Genomic DNA, 26,048 nt, shown 5'->3' with positions numbered 1-26,048 from the left:
ACTGGAGCCCACCAGAAACTTTACGCCAAAAATGCCACTTATGGCCGCCTGAAGCAGCAGGCACTGGGGTGAGATGGGAGCCTGGCTTCCTAGTGGCCTGGTGCCACTGGATCCACCTGGGGCTGACAGAATTGTCAAGTGAGGAAGTGAGCAGGGGCCTTGGTTCATGGGAGCCCACCAGGAGTCCTGTGTGGAAGCTGCTTGAAGCTGTGTGAGTTCCCTGAGGCCTCTGGAGTAAGCAGGCATTGGGGTGAGCTGGGGTCTGTGTTCATGGGAACCTGCTGGGAGCCTGGTGCCAAGGATGCCATTTGAGACTGCTGGAGATGCCCATAGCTGCTGGAGCCAACAGGTACCAGGGTGAGTGTGGGGGTCTGTGTTCGTGGGAGCGTGCAGGGAGCCAACTAGAGCTGCAGGAGTCAGCCTGGTGCTGGGGTGGGTCTGCTCTGGTGTCCGTGGTGAAGTTGGGTGCTGACTTTACTCTCCTTCTCCAATGGGAATGCTGTTTCTCTCCACCCTGGGCTGCCTGGGCTTGGGGGAGGAGTAATGAGGTAGTGTGAATATATTTTTCTTATTTTCCTCAATGTATCTTTTCTTATTTCGGTGTTTCTCTCAGGTGCTGTGATCCCTCACCTGGAATCTTTCCTCTTGTGAAGGTATTTTCATGCATGGATAGTTCAAATTGATGTTGGGCGGGGCAATAGAAATTTCTATGCCGCCATTTTGCTGACTTCACTCTCCACAAAGCTCTTTCTGATTTTGTCTTTTCAGGCCTATGTTTAAATAAGACTAGTTGTGCTCTGATGGCCAGAACCTCTATATGTCCCAATTCTGGTAAGGTCTAATTAGTTATGATCCAGATAGGATTATTTAACCACTTAGATAGTGGTTTAGCCACTTCGATACTGAATTTAGCATATGGAACTGGGCTGTTTGTGTAAGGGCCTCCATGACCTTAGATGAAATTTGAGCTTGGCAAATTCACCTGGCCTTTGGAGAGGAGAGGACATCAAATTCTGATTCTCCATCACTGGGAATATAATTTAAACTATGTAGACCTGGATTTGATAGAGATTTCATAAACTGAGCCCTAATTTATATATATATCACTAGGGCCTAATACACAGTGGATCCTTAATAAATGTTTGTGACACTATTTTGTTTGGTATACTATTTTTGAAGAATATCAATGTGCTTTTTACCTTTTAAAATTTACTCATGAGATTCTCCATATTTTGCTAATGTGCCCATTTCCCTCATTGTTTATGTATGCTCTGTTTGTATATGTGTGTGTCTAAGGGAGAGGATTAGGATTATGACAGGAATGCATAAAATGAGAATGTCAATATTAAAGTTCTAGCACATAGAATAGCATTTTTTCCTAGTCTGTAGCAGGCAATAACCTTAAAAAGCAAATATTGCTGAGAGGAGAAAAGCTATAAAAACTTTTTAAAAGTTTCCTTTGACAGATGGAGAGCCAGGTTTGTGAAACAGGAAGTTTATGTGTGGTATCTTCTACAGATTAGAAAGAAGATACTCCTTCCATTATTCAGCTTGGGGATTAGTGGCTCCAGCAAGGGGTATATGATATAAAGGAAGTCCATTACAAAGAGGAAAAGAAACGGGGAAACCTGTCCTTCTATCTCAAATAACTATGATAAGAGAGATGATGACAGAGAAAGACAGAATGATGACAGCTGACGAAACATGGGTGTTTTATCTTTTCCTGAACTAAGATCTCAGGGTAGGATTCTTGTTAGAGAGCTTAAGGAAAAATCTGAAATCAGAGGAGTTTTTGCTCTATACCCCATTTGGGACTGTCAGAGGAGACTTCTTTTCAGTGTTCCTCATATCAAAATGGGGCAGCAACCACATCTGAACCAAGTTTATGGATGGCATAGTAAAGCAGAGGGAGGAACCAAGTTTACTTCCTCAGATTCTCCTTCAGCTCCTGCGTGATACAGAAGGGATTCAGAAGTTCCTGCACACCCTATGGAAACACAGGGAGAGTAGCTGATAGTGTTGTCTGGAGAGGAGTTATGATACAGGCCGAGGCCTGCAGAGTCAGGAATCCTGAGCACAGTCATAGTGATTACAGAAAAATCAAGAACCAACATGTTCTTTCCAATCTGAGTATAGTGTCTACATTTGTAAGACCTCACACTTGTTGAAAGAATATATAAATTAATAACTCCTTTTCTTATCTTTGTTAGCTTAAACAAGTCTGATCAGTCATCTCCACTAAGCTGTGGTAGCAAGGGGCCTGACTCTATAACTCCTTTTCCCAAGTAGGTTTGACTGAGGGAAGTACAGTTATGTTTTAGTGTCCTGAGCCTATGCAGCTCTCTATTCTAACTGCTCAGATCTGCTCAGAGTTTGGCATCCCAGCTAGGCCATAGTGGCCCAAACATTATTTTCAAAGGCTGTTGGTGCAGCAGTAGCCCTGGGCAACATACATCTCTCTCCTCCTGGTCAATACCTGATCAAAATGAAGGAAGCCCAACTGGACCATCAAGAATATGGGATTCAGTCTTCACCTGCCTTACCAAGCATGACTCTGGGCACAGTCTCCCTATTGGTGCCATCTAGGTGTGATTAGAGCATTGGCAAGCTGGGTTGTGGTAGGTCCTTTGATCTTTTCTTTTCCTACTGGCTCACACTCCTGTTTAACTTGACAGGCCAAGCTGTGCTCTGGGTTTCCGTGACACTCTGCTTCTACATTGATTTGGATAAGGTATGAGTTTAAAGATCCAACAGACCTGTGTGTGTGTGTTTATTTTTTTACGGCATCTATATGTCTCCATCTGTACCCCTAGAACTGAAGATATCTATAGTCCTCTAGAATTAAAGATGATGGCAGGGATAAGAAACAAAGGAGGGGAATTTTATTTTTGTATTTAAATATTTTAACTATTGGGACAATAAATACCAAAAAGTCATCCAAGCTGTACTTGACATAATCTAAAGCCACACTCTTTATAATCAGAGGAAATAGATTTTATTTCAATTCAATTTGTCAAAGTACAAATATTTCAGTGCAACTTAGGTTGCTCTTTTTTAAAACTTAAAAGGTAATAGTACATTTTATGTGTCTCTCTGGATTTTATTTGTTGGTTTTACATACTAGAATACAAAGCCTGTTTAAAAGAACATATTACAGAAATTCTAAAATCGTACATTTAGTTGAAAAGTTACTTTCATAAAGAAATTTTTTCAACATTCCATCTTAAATATTTTTATAATGCAATAAACGGAAGCAAGAATTTAATAGTAAAATAATACCCAACTAGCATTTTTTTTGTGTGTTTTTTGTAGTGGATATATCCTTCATGTTTTCTACTGGATGAATATACCTTAACAGAAAAGCATGTATTGGTACGTAAAAGATAATTATAGAATTAACCATGGATATTGAACATTTTGGTGTTTTCGTGTATTAATATTCTAGAATATCTTCTCAATTTTACTGCACTTTAAAAATTGTTTTGTGTTTTAAAACTTGTTTAATTTAATGGTAGGTGTTTACAGAGTTTACTGAAATGTTTAAGGAGACTATTATTTTCTAGAAAGTGAATCCCTGACACTCTAAAGCTGAGGTCACAGTTTGTATAAATATGATATTCACTATTTGACTGCACAGATTGTGTATAGGAAATTATAATAATATTTTACGAGTAGCAAATTTACCAAGACGACATGTTAAGGGATACCAAATCTATATGTGTACTTTGGAAGATGGTACTGTAAAAGAGTAAGTCTGTGAAAATTTAAACATACTGTGACCAGCATAACAAACTGTGTCAATGAGCTATTGTTTGGTTGTTTTTCTAGCCTCAACAGAGTGAAAGCTTTCCTCTTGGTAAACGTGAGGTATTATTCAGCTATTTGGGATAGTGTTTAAACAAGAGAATAATGTTTTACTGAAAATCAGACTTTATATTTTAAACTTTAGATGTTCTCTTTATATTAGTTATGTTTCAGATAATAATAGAGTACCTTTTTTCTGAAACATAAAATATTTTTAACTTCTCAAACTTTTAACTTAAAAATTACCAATGTTTTTATGACCTTTCATACCTTGGCCACTATCAATTTCCCTTAACCATTTTAACATGTTAAAGTAATGAGGCTAAAACTAGACTATTGGATTTCCATTTATATTATCAGCTATGACAACACACACACTTAACACTTACATGTAATTCATGTTTGAAAACTTGTTTTGGCTTCACAAATGAGAGCAGTTGTAACTACATATTAAAGTGACACAAGAATTTTCATGTTTAATTACTAATTGAGGGAAATAACAAGTTTGTTCTTCCTTTTTTTTCTTCCTACTCCATTTCTTGAAATTATCCAGTTTCCTTCCATTTGAAAAAGATAGTTTTATGGTAGCTTCATCACCACAACACATGCACCAGCTCTTCCAATGTTCACAGGAACTTCCTAACACAAAAAACAAAAACAAGGAAAGAAATGCTGTTTGGATGAACTCTGTCTTTAGCATAATACAGCACATTGAAGTTGAAAAAGTCCTTAGCTATTCTGATCCATTCTTCACCTTGTGTAAAGATAAGGGAAAATGCAGCCCTACTAACAGTCCAGTGTGGTGGAAGGAACATCGTCTTTAAAATGATGTAGACCTGAGCATGGGAGGCAGGTGATCTTGGGTAAGTTTCACCTCTATGATAATTTTCTCCTTTGAAAAATCACAGCTAATACCGCTCATCCTTCAAAGTTTTTGTTAGGGTTAAGTGAGATAACAAATGACAATAATTTGGCATATAATAGTTATAATCCCATTATCTGTTAGTTCTATTTTGAAAGTCACACAATGAAACAGTGAAAAGCCTGGAATAGTATCTAGGTCTCTTAGCTATTGATCTAAAATTTTCAGAAAAGGAAATTCCACAAGCTTAGATAAACATTTTGATTATTGTATTTGACCTAACTCCTAGTTTGCTAAAATTTTTTATTCTATTTCTAGCTGCTTCTAAGCAGTGACAAAGTAAGGAGCTATGTACATGGCAGAATTTGAGTGTTTCTCAGGGTCTTAATGAATCAAATTGTTGGAGGAAAGAGACAGAAACTCATAATGAGCTGTCATTATATTAACACATATTTATTTAGAACAGTAACAAGCTTACTATGTAGAATACAGAGCATCATGAAATCAGTATAAGAGAAGATGAAGTTAGATACCAAATACAATGTTTGCCTGTTTATGGTAATGGGGAAGAGTTAATCATATTTCATTTTTGATTAATCCATCATTTAATTAACAAAGCACCATTAGATATTTTGGAATAAATCTAGAGCTATCACTGGAAAAACCATCAGAAGCATCAGGTTTGCCTTTAGCATCCCCGAGACGTCCATTCAGTGCCGGTTCTTGTACCCTCTTTAGAATTTCTCCTGTTAGATACGCACCACTCTTGAGAGGGTTTACTTACAGTCTTTTACTGTGCGGTAAACTCCTTGAGTGACTTATTTGGAATTAGGAGTGTTGCAAATTTATACAATCTCTACAAGGATAGGATGGAAGGATTTTTCTCCTGGGCACCAGGCATTAAGAAGGGGCAGGCATTTGTGGAAGAGGACATTACTTTTTGGTTCTCAAGTCATAATACATACATAGAAAGTTGGTCAGAGGGTAAAGCTCTTGAATTAGGGAATATGATTCACTTTTCTTGAAAGGAATGAGTCCATGAAGACAAGCCAATATTCTGTCCCCTTTCATGTAAGGACCAAACGATCCTGCTAATGATCAACTAGATCAACTAATAATTATAGCATAGATAAAGTGTGTACTACACATTTCACTAAAAGATTATGGTTAGGGCCCAGAGAGGAAACAAATGGAATTAATTACAAACTTATATTTTTAAATTCTTTATTAAAACCCGAAGTATACCAATTTGATTACTTTTCATGAGAATACCTCTTTCCATTCATCTTTCTGTGCATCATACGACTCAACGGTGTTCACATAACCATGTCCATCATATCCTCCAACCACATAGAGTTTTTCTCCAAGGGGACATACAGCCACACCATCTCGAGGAACGCTCAGAGGTGCCACAGTTGACCATGAATCAATTTTTGGATCATACCTTAAGAGGTTTAGGAAGACATATGAGAGAGGAAGTCCAGTAATGTTAAAATTAAAAATAATAGGCATTAATAAAATATATACTTATCTAATATAATCAATTAAAAACAACTTATAAATACCAAGTGTAGTTTGACTAGTATATGTTAAGGATAAGTACACGACAAAATTCTCTTCAGCCACCAGAGGTCACTCAAAGCATATCAAAAATGTACTTCCTTTCCAAATACCATGCATTTCTTCCATCAGTACTCAGATTCTCTATGGGGAAATGTCACAGGTTAGCATCTTAACATTATGTGAACAATGCCCCCTCTCTCATTTATTATGCTGGTTGTAGAGCTTTTGTTTTTCCTTGTTTTTTGTTTATCAAAATCCTACACAATAGAGGTCTAATCCTGGTTGTATGAGAGCTTACATTTTAGTAAATCTGAATAAAATTGCCTTTCTGTGTTATAGAAGGTAGTATTCTGGTATTGATACTGTTTGTAGTTAGAATAACCTTAGTCTTATCCTATCTTTTTCCTCTATCAAAGTTTCTATTTATCTTCATAGGAGCCTAGGATTTTTTTCCATTTTTCTGGTTGACCCCTTATCCCCAGATCTTTTCTGTAAGCAAAATGAAAAACAATTCAGTAAGTAATAGTCTAATCCAGGAATTCTTTCCTAAAATTTAAACTTAAAAAAATTACATAATACTAGAATCTACAAGGGGTGAATAATAAAAGAAAACTCATGCAATTATACATGCAAATGCTCTCTGATTTTATATTGTCCCATTTGTAAAACTCAGTGACAAAGATTTCTTTTACAAAAAAGATTTTAATTTATTACATTTTATTAATTTCCTTGTATTTCTATTACCCCTCTTAAATCTGTTCTTATCTTGTTAATCATATTCTAAATTACTTGACCCCAGCTTTCTTATGAACTTGGTGTCAGATCCAGTAATATTTTTAATGAATTCTGAAATCGGCAATAATTAAGATAATGTCAATATTCAGTACATATTGTTGAGTGTCATGTAGCATATCACCTTAAATTCTGATGTTATCATAAAACTCAGAACCAGAAAATTCATAGTTGTATTCTTTAGTTAAGCTGAATTTTCCACACAATTGCCATTGTTAATTGATGCTGCACTCAGATAACAAAGCACACACATATATGTATGGTAAACCAGGGCTCACAGAAGGATTTCCTTACAGATTTGCATCCAAAACCCAAGACTTTTATGCATTTGCATGGTAATGTTCAAAAATCAGGCTAATGTTAATATAATCTGGATACTGCCTGATTAATAGACGGGTTTAGGGAATGTTGAATCTTTTGAGGAAAAAAACATTGGCAATATGGTTACTTTCTGTAAAGACAAACAAAAGCAGTTATTAAAGAAAAAGTTAGCCACTACACTACTTTCAAATTAAAATAGCATCACATTCCTCCTTTTTTGTTTATCTTTTGATTTTCTGTCTCTTCTTGCTTTGAATATAAGTGCATATTTTATCGTGGAAATAAAATGAGCCTGAAAGTAAAGAGAATTAATCATGAACTTATTCCTCCACTTAGGGTAATTAGGGATAATTTGCTTGACTTCTTTGCCTCCATTTTCTCATCAACATTATAGAAATAGTAATCTCTGACCCAACCAACATAAGCTTATGTGATGGTTTTAGAAACCTTTAATTTAAATGATGACCTCAAAAGATTACTTTTTATCCCCTATAGGATATTAACTAGTTTTGCATATATTAACAGTTTTTTTTCAGCATTCTTAATTGTCTATATGTCTTTACTTCAGAGACTGTTTCGAACCAGTTTTAACATGTTACGGGTTACTTCACTAATTAATGAAACAAAATCTTTGACACATGTTAATGTTATGTTTGTAAGAAAGTCGTAATTATAATCTTTTGAAAATTATACTTTAGCCCTAGCCATTTTCTCAAGATCTTTTCAAGAAAAATGTTAATAAGGGGATAATAATGGTAATAACAATAACACTGATTACAAAAATAATATAAACAAAACCAATACCAGCAACTAACTTCTATCAAGTACTTAATATGTGCCAGGCATTGTGCTAAGCACATTAACATTTATTATACTGTACTCTATGTGGTTGATTCTATAATTACTCGCGTTTTTCACATGAGGAAACTGATGTTTAGAGATGTAAAGTAACTGGGTCAAGGTCACATAACTTGCAAATAGTAGACATGGGATTTGAACTCAGATCTGTGTGATTCTAAATCCAGTGCTTTTAACTAGTATACTGTACCTTTTTTGGTTCTTGTGAAGTGTCTTTTAACCCTTTAAAAAATTTTTTAATTGTATCTGACTTTTTTTTTTTTAAAGATTTTATTTTTTTCCTTTTTCTCCCCAAAGCCCCCCAGTACATAGTTGTATATTCTTCGTTGTGGGTCCTTCTAGTTGTGGCATGTGGGACGCTGCCTCAGCGTGGCTTGATGAGCAGTGCCATGTCTGCGCCCAGGATTCGAACCAACGAAACACTGGGCCACCTTCAGCGGAGCGCGCGAACTTAACCACTCAGCCACGGGGCCAGCCCCGTATCTGAATTTTTTTAAAAAATAAGTATATAGGGAAATGTAAGTATGTCAGTAAATAAACTTAGACATGTAATTATTAGACTATGTAAATATTTAATTTTGTAGTCTGCCTTATGAACTTTTCTAAATCAAAAAAATATGAACTGAGTTTATATTTTTTCCAGTTGTATGTATCAATGCCTATTTAAATTGGTATAAACACTTCAAGCCAATGTAAGGGTAATTTTACTGTGAACTCTACAGTTTTAAAATGCAGCCCAATTCGTCTCTCTTTCAGGTCTTAACAGAGAATTTCACCATTTCAGGGGTTCCTGCAGTAAAGCCAGGAAAATTGTGGCATAATAATGGGAGAGAACATGGTGATTTAATTAAAATATTTTATGGAGCCAACCCTGATGGTCTAGTGGTTAAAGTTCAGTGCACTCGGCTTTGGTGGCCCAAGTTCAGTTCCCAGTCGTGGAACCACACCACTCATCTGTCAGTAGCTGTGCTGTTGTACTGGCTCACATAGAAGAACTAGAAGGACTTACAACTGGAGTATACAACTATGTACTAGGGCTTTGGGTATGCACAAAGAAAAAAAAACAAAAAAAATAAATTATTGTATGTATTCTAGATATTTTCCTTATGAAATGTACACTTTTTTGAACCAAACCTAAGTTCTGTAGTCCTATACATTTAGATACAAGGAAGCAAGAAAATGCAACACATGTTATACCACTAAGATTCAACAAGAAGCCTCCTTAACTGCAATAGAAAAAAAAGCATGGATCTAGTATATATAAAGAAAGTGTCTTACTAATTTGGATTCCTTACAAGAAAATTGTTAGTATAAGGGCTTAGAGTTTTTTAAAGATTTTATTTTATTTTCTTTCCTTTTTCTCCCCAAAGCCCCCCAGTACATAGTTGTATATTCTTCGTTGTGGGTCCTTCTAGTTGTGGCATGTGGGACGCTGCCTCAGCGTGGTTTGATGAGTAGTGTCATGTCCGCGCCCAGGATTCGAACCAACGAAACACTGGGCCGCCTGCAGCGGAGCGCGCAAACTTAACCACTCGGCCACGGGGCCAGCCCCATATAAGGGCTTAGAGTTTTGTCTGTCTCTCTGTATATATATTTACATGCTTTAACTTTTAATTCAGAAGAAAATATTGTTAAGTCAGGTTTGATTTTCTTAGTAACAAATCTTGATGACTTTTTATTTACTAGATACAATTTTGTAGAGTATTGTGTTATTTTGTATAAAATCCTTTTAGAGAATTTCTAATATTTCTCTATAGAACAACATGAATTCTCCACACCAATATCATTCTTGGAACTCTCCCTCCCATGGACTTATCAGTCCAATATAGTTTTAAGTATTAATGGAAACATGAAATAGCATAATTAGTTTTACATGGATTTTTTGTACTTTTGAACAAAGCAAGTTTTCCCAAATATAATAATTCCTGATATTGTCTGTTTAGCTTAAGAGATGATTTAGTCTTGTGCATTACCAACAGTCTTATAAAGATGAGGCTTAGTTATTCTCAGGTATAGAAACATAAATATTTTCAGGCATAAGAATAGAATTCAATGCCTAGATACCATCACTTAAAATGAAAACTACACTTACTTTTTTTAATACAAGTATAGGTTTTTTCAATGCATGTATATATTGACAGGTGGGCTTGTAGCTAACCTTTTGTGTTTTCTATAATCTTTTGTGGTCTATAGAAGGCATCAATAAATTGTCTAGGCAATTTAAAATTTCGATAGAATATCCTTTTCTCAACTTCTTACAATGAATTTTAACAAATATTGAGTCTATTGTATTCTTCTGGTCTTTCTAAAAGTGAAACATGATTCCCCGTAGTTCCAGGCATACACACACACACACACACATATACAGGATAAAGGCTTACAATTTGGTACACGTGATGAAATTCTGTGTCAATAAAAGTAGAAATTATTGGCTTGAAGTTTATTTCTATCAGTTATTCTGAGTGTAATATACTGAACTTTTGGTTTTATACTGAAATGGAAAGTGAAATATGATTGGTTTCCAAACTTCTACAAACTCCACTTATATGAAAAAGTTTTTTTGCCATTTGTTTGTCATTTAACCAGAGAGGGCTTCAACTTTCACTTCTGTATGGTGATAGGGATGTACTAGGTTTTCAAGGCTCTTTCCATTAGTAATTATATATAATTTCATCATTGTGCTTCTGGATATAAATAAAAGAGTGAATTAATCTTTATCTTTTAAATATACAGGCAACTCAATCTGATTTTCATTTGGTTTATATCTTCTTTTCAATGTTGTATCACTGGGGAGTGATGTCAGCAAGATAGTAGAGTAGGAAGCTCTGGGAACTCATTCCCTCACAGAAACAGTAAATAAACACACAGAGACTGGCTAAAGTAACTTTGTAGGAGTTCTGGAAATCAGTCAAAGATCCATATCAACCAAATAAATGCTTAGTCGTGAAAAAGCTACATTTAAATCAGTAGGAAATTTTGTTACATTTTTACTTGCCTTGTCCCACCCCCTCCCAGCACTCACCACATGGATTGAAGAAAGCAGTTGCCCAGCCTTAGTTCCTTTCCTTGAACCAGAGATAAAAGAGCAGAGCCGATATGCAACAATGTAATTTGGGTGCTTTCTAAGGGATTATTCTCTTTGTTGCCTAACTCAGCTCAGACAGTCAAAAGTGGCACAGCTTAGATCCCTGGCTAGGAAAAACCATGGGGAGAAGTGCACATGGTTCATGAAAGCTGTGAGGACATAATAGATGCATAGACACCTGGGGCAAGAGATTACTGATTGAAGACTACAACACAGCAGCTAAGGCCCTGAGAAGCAGCAGCGATGAGATTCTTAAGGAAATTAAACATTTAAAAGCAGCCATGTATATGTTGGATCAAAACAAACACACACAATGGCCCAGGAGGCCCATGAGCTCAGAAAAGGCCCAAGAAGACCTCAAGTCTTTATGTTGTGCTGGTTCCAAGTATAAAACATGACCTGCTATTTAGTGATGGGTTTCCTATGGGTTGAGCAAGTCTGCAGCTTGGGAGAGGTATCTATTATTTCAAATGCCCAATATTCAACAAAAGATCATAAAGGAAACAAGTAAGCAGGAAAACGAGTTTCATTCAAAAGAACAAAATATATCTGCAGAAACCACCCATGTAAAAACACAGGCATTTGACATACAAGATAAAGACATTAAGTTAACTGTCTGATATATGCTCAGATACTTAAAAGGAAAACATCTAAAAGAAATCAAGAAAATGATAAATGAACACAATGAGAATGTCAACAAAGGAAAATAAATTATAAAGAAGAACAGAAATTCTGCTGCTGAAATATAAAATCACTGAACTGAAAAATTCACTAGAGGCCTTAAGTAGGAGACTCGGGTAGGCAGAAGCAAGCATAAGTGAACTTGAAGACAAGGCATTTGAAATTATCAAGTCTGAGCAAAAAGAATGAAGAAAAGTGAACAGAGTTGTAGGGACTTATGAGACAAAATTATGTGGATCAATATCTGCATTTTGGGAGCCCCAGAAGAAGAATAAGAAAGTCAAAGAAAGAGTACTTGAAGTAATAATGGTTGAAAAATTCCCAAATTTGAGGAGAACATGAATCTACGAATCCAAGAATCTTAGTGAACTTAAAGTAGAACAAACCTAAAGAGACTGACATTGAGACGTATAATAAAACTGTTGAACATCAGAGAGAAAGAGATAATGTTGAAATCAGCAAGAGAAAAGTAATTCATGACACACAAGTGATCCTCAGTAAGATTATGAGCAAAAAACTTCTCAGCAGAAGATAGAAAGCAGTGGATGACTTATTTAAAGTGCTAAAAGAAAAATCCTGTGAACTGAGAATTCTTTATCTGGCAAACCTATCCACCACATAAAGAGAAGAGATTAGTGGTACGAGAGGGGAAAGAGATTGGGGGCTGGGTGAAAGGGAAGAAGGGGCACAGATTTAGGGGGATGGAGAAAAATCAGACTATTGGGGGTGAGCATGATGAAGTATATTCATAAATTTATAAATAATAATGTAAACCCAAAATTTCACAATGTTATAAACCATTATGATCTCAATAAAATTACTTGAAAAAAAAAACCTGTCCATCATAAGGATGGGGAAACTTAAGACATTCCCAGGTAAACATCAGGCAAAGGAGTTCATTACTGGCAAACCTGTCCTACAATAAATTCTAAAGGGAGTACTTCAAGTTGTAATGAAAGGATATTAGACAGGAAGTAAAAGTCATAGATATATATGAAGTTCTCTGGTAAAGGTAAATACGTAGACAAATATAACAACTAGTTATTTTAACTTTGGCTTGCATCTCCACTTTTTATTCTTCTACAGGTCTTATAAGACAAAAGCAAGAAAATAGTTATAAAACTATGTTAATGGGTTCACAATATGTAAAGTCAATTTGTGATTTCAATAACAAAGGGGAGAGTGCAGAGCTGTAAAGAATAGAGTATTTTTATGCAATTGAAGTTAAGTTGGTATCAATTTAAAACAGATTGGCAAACCTTTAGGATGTTATACGTAATCCCCATGGTAACCACACAGAAAAGAATTATAGAATACACAAAAAAGGAATTGAGAATGGAATGAAACCTGTCCCTATGAAAAACCAGCTAAACACAACAAAGGCAAGAAGAGAGGAAATGAGGGACAATATTTCTATAAGACATATGAAAATAAAGAAGCAAATGGCAACATTTAAGTCCTCAGTAATTAACTGTAAATAGATTAAAGCCCCCAATCAAAAGGCATGCCTTGGCAGAATGGATTAAGAAAAAACAAACCCAGGATGTAACTATATGCTGTCTACAAAACACTCATTTTAGATCTAAGGCACCACAAGTCGAAAGCGAAAGGATGAAAAAAGATATTCTATGCAAATATTAACCCAAAGAGAGCAGGAGTGACTATATTAATATAATACAAAATAAACTTTAAGACAAAAGTTTTATGAAAGAAAAAGAAGCAGATTATATAATGATAAAAGTGTCAATTCACAAAAATATATACAACAATTATAAACATAAAAGGACCAAACACCAGTGCTGCTAAATACATGAAAACAACATTGACAGAATTAGAGGGTGAAATAGCTCTACAGTAATAATAGGAGAATTTAATTCCCCACTTTCAAAAGTAGATAGAACAGCCAAATAGTAGCTCAATAACTACATGGAAAACTTGAACATTATAGACCAACTGGACTTAAATATATATGAAAAATTCTAGCCAACAAAAGAGCATGCATTTTTTCTCAATTGAACACTCTACATTATCCAGGATAGACCATATGTTATGGCACAAAACAAGTGTTAATAAACTTAAAAAGATTAAAAACCTGCAAGGTGTTTTCACAATGGAATGAACCTATAAATCAATAGCAGAAGGAAAATTGGAATATCTCCAAATATATGGAAATGAACAAACACACACTTAAACAACTAATAGGTCAAAGAGTATATTATAAGGGAAATTAGAAAATATCTTGAGACGAATGAAAATGAAAACATGACATACCATGTCTTATAGTATGTACAGAAAACAGTGCTGTGAGGAAAATCTATAGCTGGAAATGCTTACATTAAAAAGGGAGAAAAATTGAAAATCAACAACCTAACTTTACTCCTTAGAAAACTAGAAAAGAGAAACCAAACCCAAAGCTAGCATAAGGAAGGAAATAACAGAGATTAGAGCATAGAAAAATAATAGAATACAAAAACAATAGAGAAAATCAAGAACATCAAGAGTTGGTTGTGCAAAATAACCAAGAAAATTCACAAACCTTTAGCTAGATTGAGTACAAGAAAAAGAGAAAACTCACATAAGTAAAACCAGAAATGAAAGAAGGGTCATTAGTACTGATTTTACTGAATAAAAGTATTATAAGAGACTACTGTGAACTATTGTATGCCAACAATTTGGATAACCTTTATGAAATGGACAAATTCCTAGTAACACAACCTATCAAGACTGAAGCATGATGAAATGGAAAATCTGAAGAGACTTATAATTGTAAGGAGATCAAAAATCTACTGACAAAGAAAAGCCTAGGGTCAGATGGCTTTACTGGTAAATTCTACCTAACATTTAGAGAAGAATTAACACCAATCCTTCTCAAATTCTTCCAAAAAATTAATGAGGAAATAACACTTCTGAACTCATACCATAAGGCCAGCGTTACACTGATACCAAAGCCAAAGACACTATAACAAAACTACCAATGAATATCTCTAACGAATACTGATGCAAACACTTATTTTCTACATAATATTAGTAAAATTAATTCACTGTCATTATTAAAATGATTATACACCATAATAAAATGGGATTTATTCTTGGAATGCAAGGATGGGTCACATTACAAAAACCAATCAATGTAACACACCAAATTGACAGGATGAAAGGGTAAAAAACACGATTGTCTCAACTGATGCAGAAAAAATTTCATGACAAAATTTATCATTTTTTCATGATGAAAACAGTAACCAATCTAGGAATAGAAGAACACTACCTCAACATAATAAAGGCCATATATGGAAAACGCAGAGCTAACATCATACTCAGTGGTGAAAGATGGAAGGCTCTTTCTCTAAGATCAGGAACAAGATAAGAATGACAATTTTCATCAGTTCTATTCAACATAGTATTGAACGTCCTAGTCACAGCAATTAGGTGAGAAAGAAATAAAATGCATCCACGTTCGAAAGGAAGAAATTAAAGAGACCAATAAATGGAAAGCTACCTCATGTTCCTGGATTAGACACAATATTGTTAAGATGTCACTACCACCCCAAATTATCTACAGATTTATTGCAATCTGTATCAAAATCCCAATAACATTTTTTGCAAAAATTAAAAGTCCATTATAAATCCATATGGAATCTCAGGGAGCCAGAATAGCCAAAATAATTTTGAAAAAGTTGAACAAAGTTTGACTTCTCACATTTCCTGATTACAAAACTTACTACACAGCTACAGTAATAAAAACAGTGTGGTGCATATATACATATATGTATATTTATATATATATCTCCCATGAAGTGCAATACAGGGCCCAGAAATAAACTGTCAGGTACATGGTCAAATAATTTTCAACAGTGCAGCCAAGACAAATCAATGGGGAAAATACAGTCCTTTCAACAAATGCTGATGGGAAAACTGGATAAGCACATGAAAAGTAATGAAGTTTGTTCTTTACCTTACTTCAAATGCGAAAATTAATTCAAATGGATCAAAGACCTGAATATAGAGCCAAAACTACAAAACTCGTATCAGAAAGCATAGGGGAAATGTTTCATGACAAGGTTTGGCAACGATTTTTTGGATATGACCCTAAAAGTACATGCCACAAAATAAAAAATAAATTGCATTTAATTAATAAAAACTTCTGCACATCAAAGGCACTATTAACACAGTGAAAAGGCAACCCACAGAATGGGAGAAACAATTTTCAAATCATATGCGAGAAGGGATTAATATACACAGCATATAAAGAACTCCTACAACTCAACAACAAAAAGACAATGTGATTAAAAAATAGGCATAAGACTTGAATAGACATTTCTCTAAAAAAGATATACAAATGGTCAATAGCACCTCTTAAGATGCTTAATGTTACTAACCAGTAGGGAAACTCAAATCACAACCACAAAGAGACACCACTTCAAATCCATTCAAAACAAAACAAAACAGAAAATAAGAGTTGCTGATGACGTGCATATATTGGAACCCTTTTGCTTTGTTGATGGGAATATAAAATGGGGTAGCCACTTTGAAGAACAGTATGAAAGTTCTTCAAAAATTTAAAAATAGAATTACCATATGATAAAAGCAATTCCAATTCTGTGTATATATCCAAAAGCATTGAAAGAGTTTCAAACATTTGCACACCTATGTTCATAGCAGCATTATTCACATCCAAAAGGTCGAAGCAACCCAACTATCCATTGATGAATGAATGGATAAACAAACTGTGGTATATACATATAATGTAATGTTGTTCAGCTTTAAAAAAGAAAAATCTGACAAATAGTATAAGATGGATGAAACAGGAAGAATTATGCTAAGTAAAATAAGCCAGTTACAAAAGGATAAGTACTTATGATTCCACTTTTAAGAGGTATGTAGCATTGTCAAATTCATAGAAACAGTAAAATGTCAGTTGCCAGTGGCTGAGGTGAGGGAGGAAGGGGGATTTATTGTTTAATGAGAATGAAGTTTCAATTTGAGGAGATAAAATTCTGGAGGTGCATGATGGTGATGTTTTCACAACAATGTGAACGTACTTAATGCCAATGAATTGTATAACTAAAAATGGTTAGGAGCTGGCCCAAAGGCACGCTCCACTTTGGCAGCCCAGGGTTTCACTGGTTAGGATGCTGGGCACAGACCTAGCACCACTCATCAAGCTAAGCATCCCACATAGCAGAGCCAGAAGGAGCCACAGCTAGAATATACAACTATGTACTGGGGGTCTTTGGGGAGAAGAAGATTGGCAACAAATGTTAGCGCAGGTACCACTCTTCAAAAAACATGATTAAACTGGTAAATTTTATGTGATGTATATTTGCCACACTAAAAAATAATCTAGCTTAATAAAGAGGTGATCAACTATTACTTTGTTAACTGGGGAGAACTGGTACCGATAATCTCAGTGTCACATATATTTGGCTATAATATATTTATATTGGTTATAATCTAATATATATAATATATTTTGATGCAATGATTGACCTTATGTTTTGCATAAAGTGAAAATAAATTTTGTTTGCATCTCTTAAAAACTGATCTCAGGAGAAGCATTCCAGATATACGCTGTAGCAAGGAGCTGGTCTCTTAAGATTAAACTTTTTTTCAAAAAACTACCACAGTTCAATTATTCCCTATAAGAAAGTATTAACGTTATCCATTATATTTCAGTTATATGTTTCTCAGAAGAAAAATAACAGTGTTCTTACTCCTGTTTTTAGTCTCTTCCTACATTCTATCCTATATATCACTGTTAGATCATTTCCTCCAAACTGCTTTCTTTGTGATATTCCACTGTCCCCCAAATTTAATTATCCCTTTGCCTACAAGGTAAAATCCAAAAGCTTTCACCCTGACATTTCAGGCTATCAAACAATCTGTTAGTTGTGTTTTGAACTGCCCTTCAAATTATATTTCAACCTAAAGTCTCTGCCCTTATCTATCAAGCTTTCTTGTTTACTTCCATGGTTTTGGTCGTGCTTTTTCCTAGACCTGAAATTCCCTCCATTCTTTTCTATGCTTACAAAGTTCAAATTCTACCTACTGTATGATTTTCCATTGAGAACACCATCCCATATTCATCTCTGTCTTCTGAATTCTGATAACCTTACTGACTTTAAATTTGTCACTTGGTTAATTAGGTTAATATTATTTAACTATTATGTTTGCATATAGAGAGAGATAGGTAGATAGATTCTATCTAGAAAGGGAATGTGCAAGTATAACTTAATGTCATGAATGACTTATTTTAACAAACATATCACACTTTATCCAAATTAATGTCTCCCATTCAAAGAAGTTAGCTTTGGGAAATTAAATACTTAATGCCATAGAGTCACTGTTCAGAAAATTATTAACATCTCTGTTTAGGAATTCTTTCTGTATGTTTTGTCGTGGTAAGTCTTCATGTTTTGAAGATTGATTTTATTTTCAGAACAGTAAAGTTATTTTGATTTGAGCTGGTGAATGGATTGAGTGATTATAGCTTTGCACAAAATTTCTTTAATCTTACATCTATTTTCTCTCTTTATTTTATAAGGTCCCTATCAATAAAAGCATTTTTTAAATATATTCTTTAAGATGGATCTAAAACACATCTGGAGGATTTCTTCAAAATATTATGAACCTAGGAGTAAGTGCAATTTTACGAAGTATTAATCCTCTGAATGGATTAACACATGTTTGGAAGACTACTTTCTGGTAGCCCAAAAGTCTTTCTCATTTCTGAAAAAATAAATAATCAAATAAGTACATACATAAATAAATAGAAACATTTACCGTTCCACACAATCAGAAAGCCTGGAGCAATGGTTAGAGGCAGGGGCTTCATGACCCCCGACAACATATAAGAATCCATTGTATGTTGTAACTCCCACACCTCCGCGTCTTTTGGACATTGGAGAACATGGACTCCACTTGTTAGTGTGTGGGTCAAAGCATTCCATTGATTTAAGGCAGGAACTTCCATCACGTCCACCAATAGCATATAGCCTGGAAAAAAGACAAATGTGTATGTATGTATGTTTTTGTGTGTGTGTTTGTGTGTGTGTGTATATATATATATATACATATATATATAAATTTCCATATAGTGTTTGCAATTTGTGCATAGAGTGAAAGTGAAAGAATCTTGCACAAAGCATTTCAAGTTTTTAGCTATGTATTCTACTCTCTTAGCATTTTGTAATGGATGGCCTGAGTTTGTGAATGGATGGTTAACCTGACGGCACCTGTCAAGGTCTATCCTACCTCAAACCTCCCCACTTAATCATTTTTGTGAAAGTTACTTTGACATACTAGATTAAAAGATCCCATGGGAAATTAACTACTGAGAAAGAATGGAGATATCAAAAGTGTTGGCAGTATTTGTCAATTATAACTCAATAAAGCTGTAAATTAAAAACAAAAAAAGTAGGATGTTTCCAAAGACCAACTCCAGCAATCCTACAACTTTAGCTAGGTTCAATTGCCTAGCATTAGAATCCCTGTTTTTATAAACTATTTAATATAAAAACATTTGTCACTAAGAAGACATTAACAATAAACAACTGAGGGAATAGTATAGAACCTACACACCAGATTGTTTCTTAGGAAGATACATTAGCGATAACATTAATCCCATAAACTTTAAAATGCTATTTCCTTTGGTGAGTAGTATTTTTGCTCTAATTTAAATTTAATGCTGCCTCAATAAAGAAGATAAACATTTACTAAACCATATGTCTAAAACTGCCCTTCATGCTCAGTTGTGAACAACAGCAAATCAACAAAACAAAAATTAGTCAAATTTGGTGATTTCAGCTTGTTCTGTAATTGCTAGGAGAGTGTTAGTAAGCTGATATCATTCAGGTCAGGCCAGAGATAATCTGATTTAGGAATATTTTAAGCTCTAAGACACTGTAAGGCTGAGTCTCCTCTTAACTATTGACATTCCCTACTTCTACAAGGTGCTAAAAATCATCTGTGTCGAAAGTTCTACTGAACTCATTTATATGATGAGATATTGGCTTTAAGCATAGTCAGTACAGATAGATAAGGCTGTCTCCTGCCACTGACCCACCCTGGTGTCTGAAATTCTCATCACTCAAGTCCCTCCTATATGTTGGTCATTATCTCCAAAGGTCTCTTGTCAGAAACCACACAATTACCTGGAGGAAGTAACAATTCAAGCTGCTAGCAACTTCTAACACTATCAGGTTTCACTATATTAGTTTGCTGTCATATGCAAGTGATCAGAAAGATGGGACTAGATGTAATTCTAGAGTTGGGAACCCTGAACACTCAGGAGAGTGAATGGTAAAGAACAAAAAAGATCTGCCCTTTTACAAAGATAGACCAAAGTTTTGATAAGATTTAGTCATAATGTAAAAAGTGGTAGCTTCTTGAGGGTAAAATTGGAACTGGTTTGCCTACAAAGGTGCTTCTCAAATTTAATGGGCCCATAAGTCACTTGAGGATCCTGTTAAAATGCCAGTTCTGATTCAGAAGGTCTAGGGTGGGGCTAAGATTCAGCATTTGTAAGTAGATCTCAGGTAATATTGATGCTCCTGGTCCCAGGACCACACTTGAGTAGGAAGGGACTATGGAATATTCAATTAAATGTTCCTTTTAGACAAGTATTTTTCATCATAATGAAGGAAGGTTTTCAACAAAGTCCTTTTATTATTGATAACTAGGATCTCCTGATCATTGGGAATGCTTACAGATTGATGGATCATATCACTGAAATGCTGTCCCACATGACCTGGGAGGAAAGAGCATGCATGTTGGGTTACTCACTTGTTGTTTAATGCTACAACACCAACTGTGCTTCTAAGAGATGACATACTGGCCACGTAATTCCACTGACGTCCCTCAGGGTCCCATCTTTCTACAGTATTTAGATAACTCCATCCATCATGACCACCAACAGCGTACATTGGTCCTTCAAGTGTGGCTACACCTAAAGGATAAAAATAGCATGAGGGCTCACTTGGGTATGTCACACATAATGGATACTGTGTTGTTTTGCAAGCTACTGACTCCTTAAAAATTTATTTTTGTTTTTTAAATGATTTTGTGTACACATGAATAATTTGCTGATCTTGATATGAAACTAAATATGGTACTTTAACCCTAGGAAATTTTCCAGCATAGTTACCATATCATGGAAGGGTTTCATAATAATGAAGTCAAAGGAGGTAGTGGAACGCATCATTTCTAGGGATGTAATAGAAAAAGGAAGCTGATTTTATTCCTGTCATAATTTGAATGCCATTTTTTGAATGTAAGGGATAGATGAGATGATACTGAATCTTAGATAAATCTTAGAATTGTGGGTTTACTGGTAGGTCTTTCTAATCCCTGCTTTTTATTATAGAGATCAAGAAAGATTCCCGTGAGATAACTAAATAGGGCTTTTTGAGGTTTAGTTGGAAGTTTGTTCTATTAGATACTATGAATAGCCCCTTTCTAACTGCTTCTCATCTGTTCTGGGAATTCACATAATTGGCTCCCTCCCCCATCACCTTCTTCACCATCTCAATCCGTCTCAGTGCTTTGTCCTCATCACCTCTCCTACCTCGTTAGTAATATCAATTAGATTTTAAAAACTTGCTCTGATTTCTCTGTAAGATATGTTTCCAAGGTACATCTAGGAATCACACTGACACAACCCAACTGGATAATCATGTAGTCTATCATTTGACATAGACAATTCATCAGATAATTTGGGGCAAACAACATCAGTGCTAGATCTGCCACTTTTTAGCATTGAGCACTTTTTGGTGTAAAAGTTCTTAAAAAACAAGGCGTTTGTTCTTTTTTTTTTCCCCAACAAACTCTATGATATTGAAAACGTATGGAGTCTAGCATGAAGAAAGATGTACCCTGACATATTTAGGAGAATAAAAGTTTCCCACTGCTCCAGAAGTCTCCACTTCATCTTTCCTAAACTTCTTGGGAACCTCTGACTTAAGTATAACTTAGAGCTGGTCTCAATCAAAGTGATTTTTCTAAATATCCCTGCCTTGGACCTGTATCCTGATGCTTTTGCTGAAATATAGATTTACTTCTAATGCGAAAGAACATGATTCATCTAACAAGAAAGACAATGTCTCTCCATCATCAAGTGCCCTTTTTGCTAAATTTGAGCTTAGAAAAAAACTACCTGTTGTAATTTTATGTTGCTCAGTAATATATTCCTTCTTAAAGATTTTATCCTTTCTAAAGTGGGGTGCAGTTTAAAATACTGGGAGAAGGGAGGCAGGATTAACAAGTATGACATCTGAAAAACGTTTCACGGGCTTTTACTATTTGCTTAAGCTTTTCAACATTTTGAAGACATTTTGACTAAAGGGTTTGGCTAAATCCCAATAATATGTAGCTGAATTTAATTTTTATAAAGCTCTTCTAAGTTTACATTCTTTAGAAACTATTCAGGCATACCTCATTTTATTGTGCTTCACTTTATTACACATTGCAGATATTGCGTTTTTTTATAAATTGAACATTTGTGGCAATCCTGCATTGAGCAAGTCTATCAGTGCCATTTTTCCAACGGCATTTGCTCACTTCATGTCAATGTGTCACGTTTTGGTAATTCTCGCAGTATTTCAAACTTTTCATTATTATATTTGTCATGGTGATCTGTGATGTTGCTATTATAATTGTTTTGGGCGCCAAAACTGTGTCCATATAAGACAGCAAACTTATTTGATATATGCGTGCGTTCAGACTGCTCCACAGATCGGTCATTTCTCAGTCTCCCTCCCTCTTTTAATACAAGGCTGCTTCATCTCAGGCATCCCTATTCCCTGAGATACAATATTGAAACTAGGCCAATTAAGAATCCTACAATGGCCTCTAAGTGTTCAAGTGATAGGAAGAGTCACATGTCTCTCACTTTACATCAAAAGCTAGAAATGAATAAGTTTAGTGAGGAAGGCAGGTTGAAAACCGAGACAGGCTGAAAGCTAGGCCTGCTGCACCAGACAGTGAGTCAAGTTGTGAATTCAAAGGCAAAGTTCTTAAAGGAAATTAAAAGTGCTATTTCAGTGAACACATGAATAAGAAGAAAGCAAACAGCCTTATTGCTGATATGGAGAAAGTTTTAGTGGTCTGAACAGAAGATCAAACCAGACGCAGCACTCCCTTACGCCAAAGCCTAATCCAGAGCAAGGCCCTAACTAACTCTCTTCAATTCTGTGAAGGCTGAGAGTGGTGAGGAAGCTGCAGAAGAAAAGCTTGAAGGTAGCAGAGGTTGGCACATGAGGTTTAAGGAAAGAAGCCATCTGCACAACATACAAGTGCAAGTTGAAGCAATAAGTGCTGATGTGGGAGCTGCAGCAAGTTATCCATAAGATCTAGCTAAGATAATGAATGAAGGCATCTACACTAAACAACAGATTTTCAGGGTGGATGAAATAGCCTTTTATTAGAAGAAAATGCCATCTAGGACTTTCATAGCTAGAAAGGAGAAGTCAATGCTTTCCTTCAAAGGGTCAAAGGACAAGCTGACTCTTGTTAGGGGCTAAAGCAGCTGGTGACAAACCAGCAATGCCAATGCTCATTTACCACTCTGAGAATCCTAGGGTCCTTAAGAATTATGCTAAATCTACAGCCTGTGCTCTATAAATGGAACAACAAAGTCTAGGTGATGGCACATCTGTTTACAACATAATTTGCTGTATATTTTAAGCCCACTGTTTAGATCTGCTGCTCAGAAAAAATGATTCCTTTCAAAATGTTACTGCTCATTGACAATGCACCTGGTCGTCCAAGAGCTCTGATGATGTACAAGATTAATGTTGTTTGCATGCCTGCTGACACATCTATTCTGCAGTCCATGGGTGAAGGAGCAATTTAAACTTTCAAGTCTTTTATTTAAGAAATACATTTCGTAAGGCTATAGCTGCCATAGGCAGCGATTCCTCTGATGGATCTGGACAAAGTAAATTGAAAACCTGGAAAGGATTCACCTTTCTAGATGCCATTAAGAACATTCATGATTCATGGGAACAAGTCGAAATATCAACATGAACAGGAGTTTGGAAGAAGTTGATTCAAACCCTCATGGATGACTTTGAGGGGTTCAAATCTTCAATGGAGGAAGTAACTGCAGATGTGGTGGAAATAGCAAGAGAACTAGAATTAGAAGTGGAGCCTGAAGATATGACTGAATTGCTGCAATCTCATGATAAAAATTTAATAGAAGAAGAATTGCTTCCTATGGATGAGGAAAGTGATTTCTTGAGATAGATTCTCCTCATGGTGAAGATGCTGTGAATATTGTTGACATGACAACAAAACATTTAGAATATTGTGTAAACTTAGTTGATAGAGCAGCAGCAGGGTTTGAGAGGACTAACTCCAATTTTGAAAGAAGTTCTACTGTGGGTAAAATGCTATCAAACATCATCACATGCTACAGAGAAATCATTCATGAGAGGAAGAGTCAATCCATGCAGCAAACTTCATTCTTATCTTATTTTAAGGAATTACCACAGCCACCTCGACCTTCAGCACCCATCACCCTGCTCAGTCAGCAGCCATCAACATGGAAGCAAGACCCACCACCAGCAAAACAATTACTACTCACTGAAGGCTCACAAGATGGTTATAGCATCTTTAGCAATAAAGTATTTTTAATTAAGGCATGTACATTGTTTTTTAGACATAATGCTATTGCATACTTAATAGACTGCAGTATAACGTAAACATAACTTTTATATGTACTGGAAAACCAAAAAATTCGTGTGACTCACTTTATTGTGATATTCACTTTATTGCAGTGGTCTGGAACCAAACCTGCAATATCTCCAAGTTATGCCTCTATAACATTAAACTCTTACCTAAGCCGTGCCTGTGTGTTGACATGGGAGGCATCACAGTCCAGATTTTGCCAACTGGATTAAAACATTCCACAGTATTCAAAGTTTTTAAACCATCTCTTCCTCCCACAACATAGAGCTTATTATCAATAACTGCAACTCCAAACTGAAGCCTACGGCCACTCATCGTGCCAATATGTAGCCAGCTGTTGGTCCTGAGATCATATTTTTCAATTGTTGTGGTACCTGTTAAAGGGATATTGAACAATGGTAAAAACCACTTGTATAAAAGTTTTTAATTGGCATCATTCACATTATATTTATGTACCTATATTTTATTTTATTTATTTTTTCCTTTTTTTTATTGAGTTATTGATAGGTTACAATCTTGTGAAATTTCAGTTGTACATTAATGTTTGTCAGTCATGTTGTAGGTGCACCACTTCACCCTTTGTGCTCACCCCCCACCCCACCTTTCCCATGGTATCCACTAAACTGTTCTTAGTCCATAATTTTAAATTCCTCACATGAGTGGAGTCATACACAGATTATCTTTCTCTCGCTGGCTTATTTCACTTAACATAATTCTCTCAAGGTCCATCCATGTTATTGCAAATGGAATGATTTTGTTCTCTTTTGCAGCTGAGTAGTATTCCATTGTATATATGTACCACATCTTCTTTATCCATCCGTCTGTTGCTGGACACTTAGGTTGCTTCCACATCTTGGCTATTGTAAACAGTGCTGCAATAAACATTGGGGTGCATAGGACTTATGGGATTGCTGACTTCAAGCTCCCTGGATAAATACCGAGTAGTGGGATGGCTGGATCGTATGGTAGTTCTATTTTTAATTTTTTGAGGAATCTCCATACTGTTTTCCATAGTGGCTGCACCAGTTTGCATTCCCACCAGCAGTGTATGAGGGTTCCTTTTTCTCCGCAACCTCTCCAACATTTGTTGCTATTAGTTTTAGATATTTTTGTCATTCTAACGGGTGTAAGGTGATATCTTAGTGTAGTTTTGATTTCAATTTCCCTGATGATTAACGATGATGAGCATCTTTTCATGTGCCTATTGGCCATCAGTATATCTTCTTTGGAGAAATGTCTGTTCATGTCTCCAGCCCATTTTTTGATTGGGTTGTTTGATGTTTTGTTATTGAGTTGTGAGAGTTCTTTATATATTATGGATATTAAGCCTTTGTCAGATATATGACTTGCAAATATTTTTCCCCAGTTAGTGGGTTGTTTTTTTGTTTCAATCCTGCT

At 35.4% G+C, this 26,048-nt stretch overlaps 1 protein-coding gene across 1 annotated transcript in view; it reads right to left on the bottom strand.

Moving 5' to 3' along the window:
* Positions 1-2,972: 2,972 nt before the first annotated feature.
* The window catches only part of KLHL4 (kelch like family member 4), a 108,935-nt gene continuing 85,859 nt past the window's right edge, over positions 2,973-26,048 (bottom strand). Inside the window, exons 7-11 of the mRNA XM_070606696.1 lie at positions 24,800-25,024; positions 20,748-20,910; positions 18,747-18,959; positions 5,939-6,110; positions 2,973-4,443 (exon numbers count right to left, since the gene is read on the bottom strand). Coding sequence (XP_070462797.1) covers positions 4,384-4,443; positions 5,939-6,110; positions 18,747-18,959; positions 20,748-20,910; positions 24,800-25,024 — 833 coding nt within the window. The 3' untranslated portion in view covers positions 2,973-4,383. The remainder of the gene's footprint in view (positions 4,444-5,938; positions 6,111-18,746; positions 18,960-20,747; positions 20,911-24,799; positions 25,025-26,048) is intronic.

This window comes from Equus przewalskii, chromosome X (assembly GCF_037783145.1).
Source record: "Equus przewalskii isolate Varuska chromosome X, EquPr2, whole genome shotgun sequence".
In the NCBI taxonomy this organism is placed as follows: Eukaryota; Metazoa; Chordata; class Mammalia; order Perissodactyla; family Equidae; genus Equus; species Equus przewalskii.
This window is presented reverse-complemented; position numbering and strand designations above follow the sequence as displayed.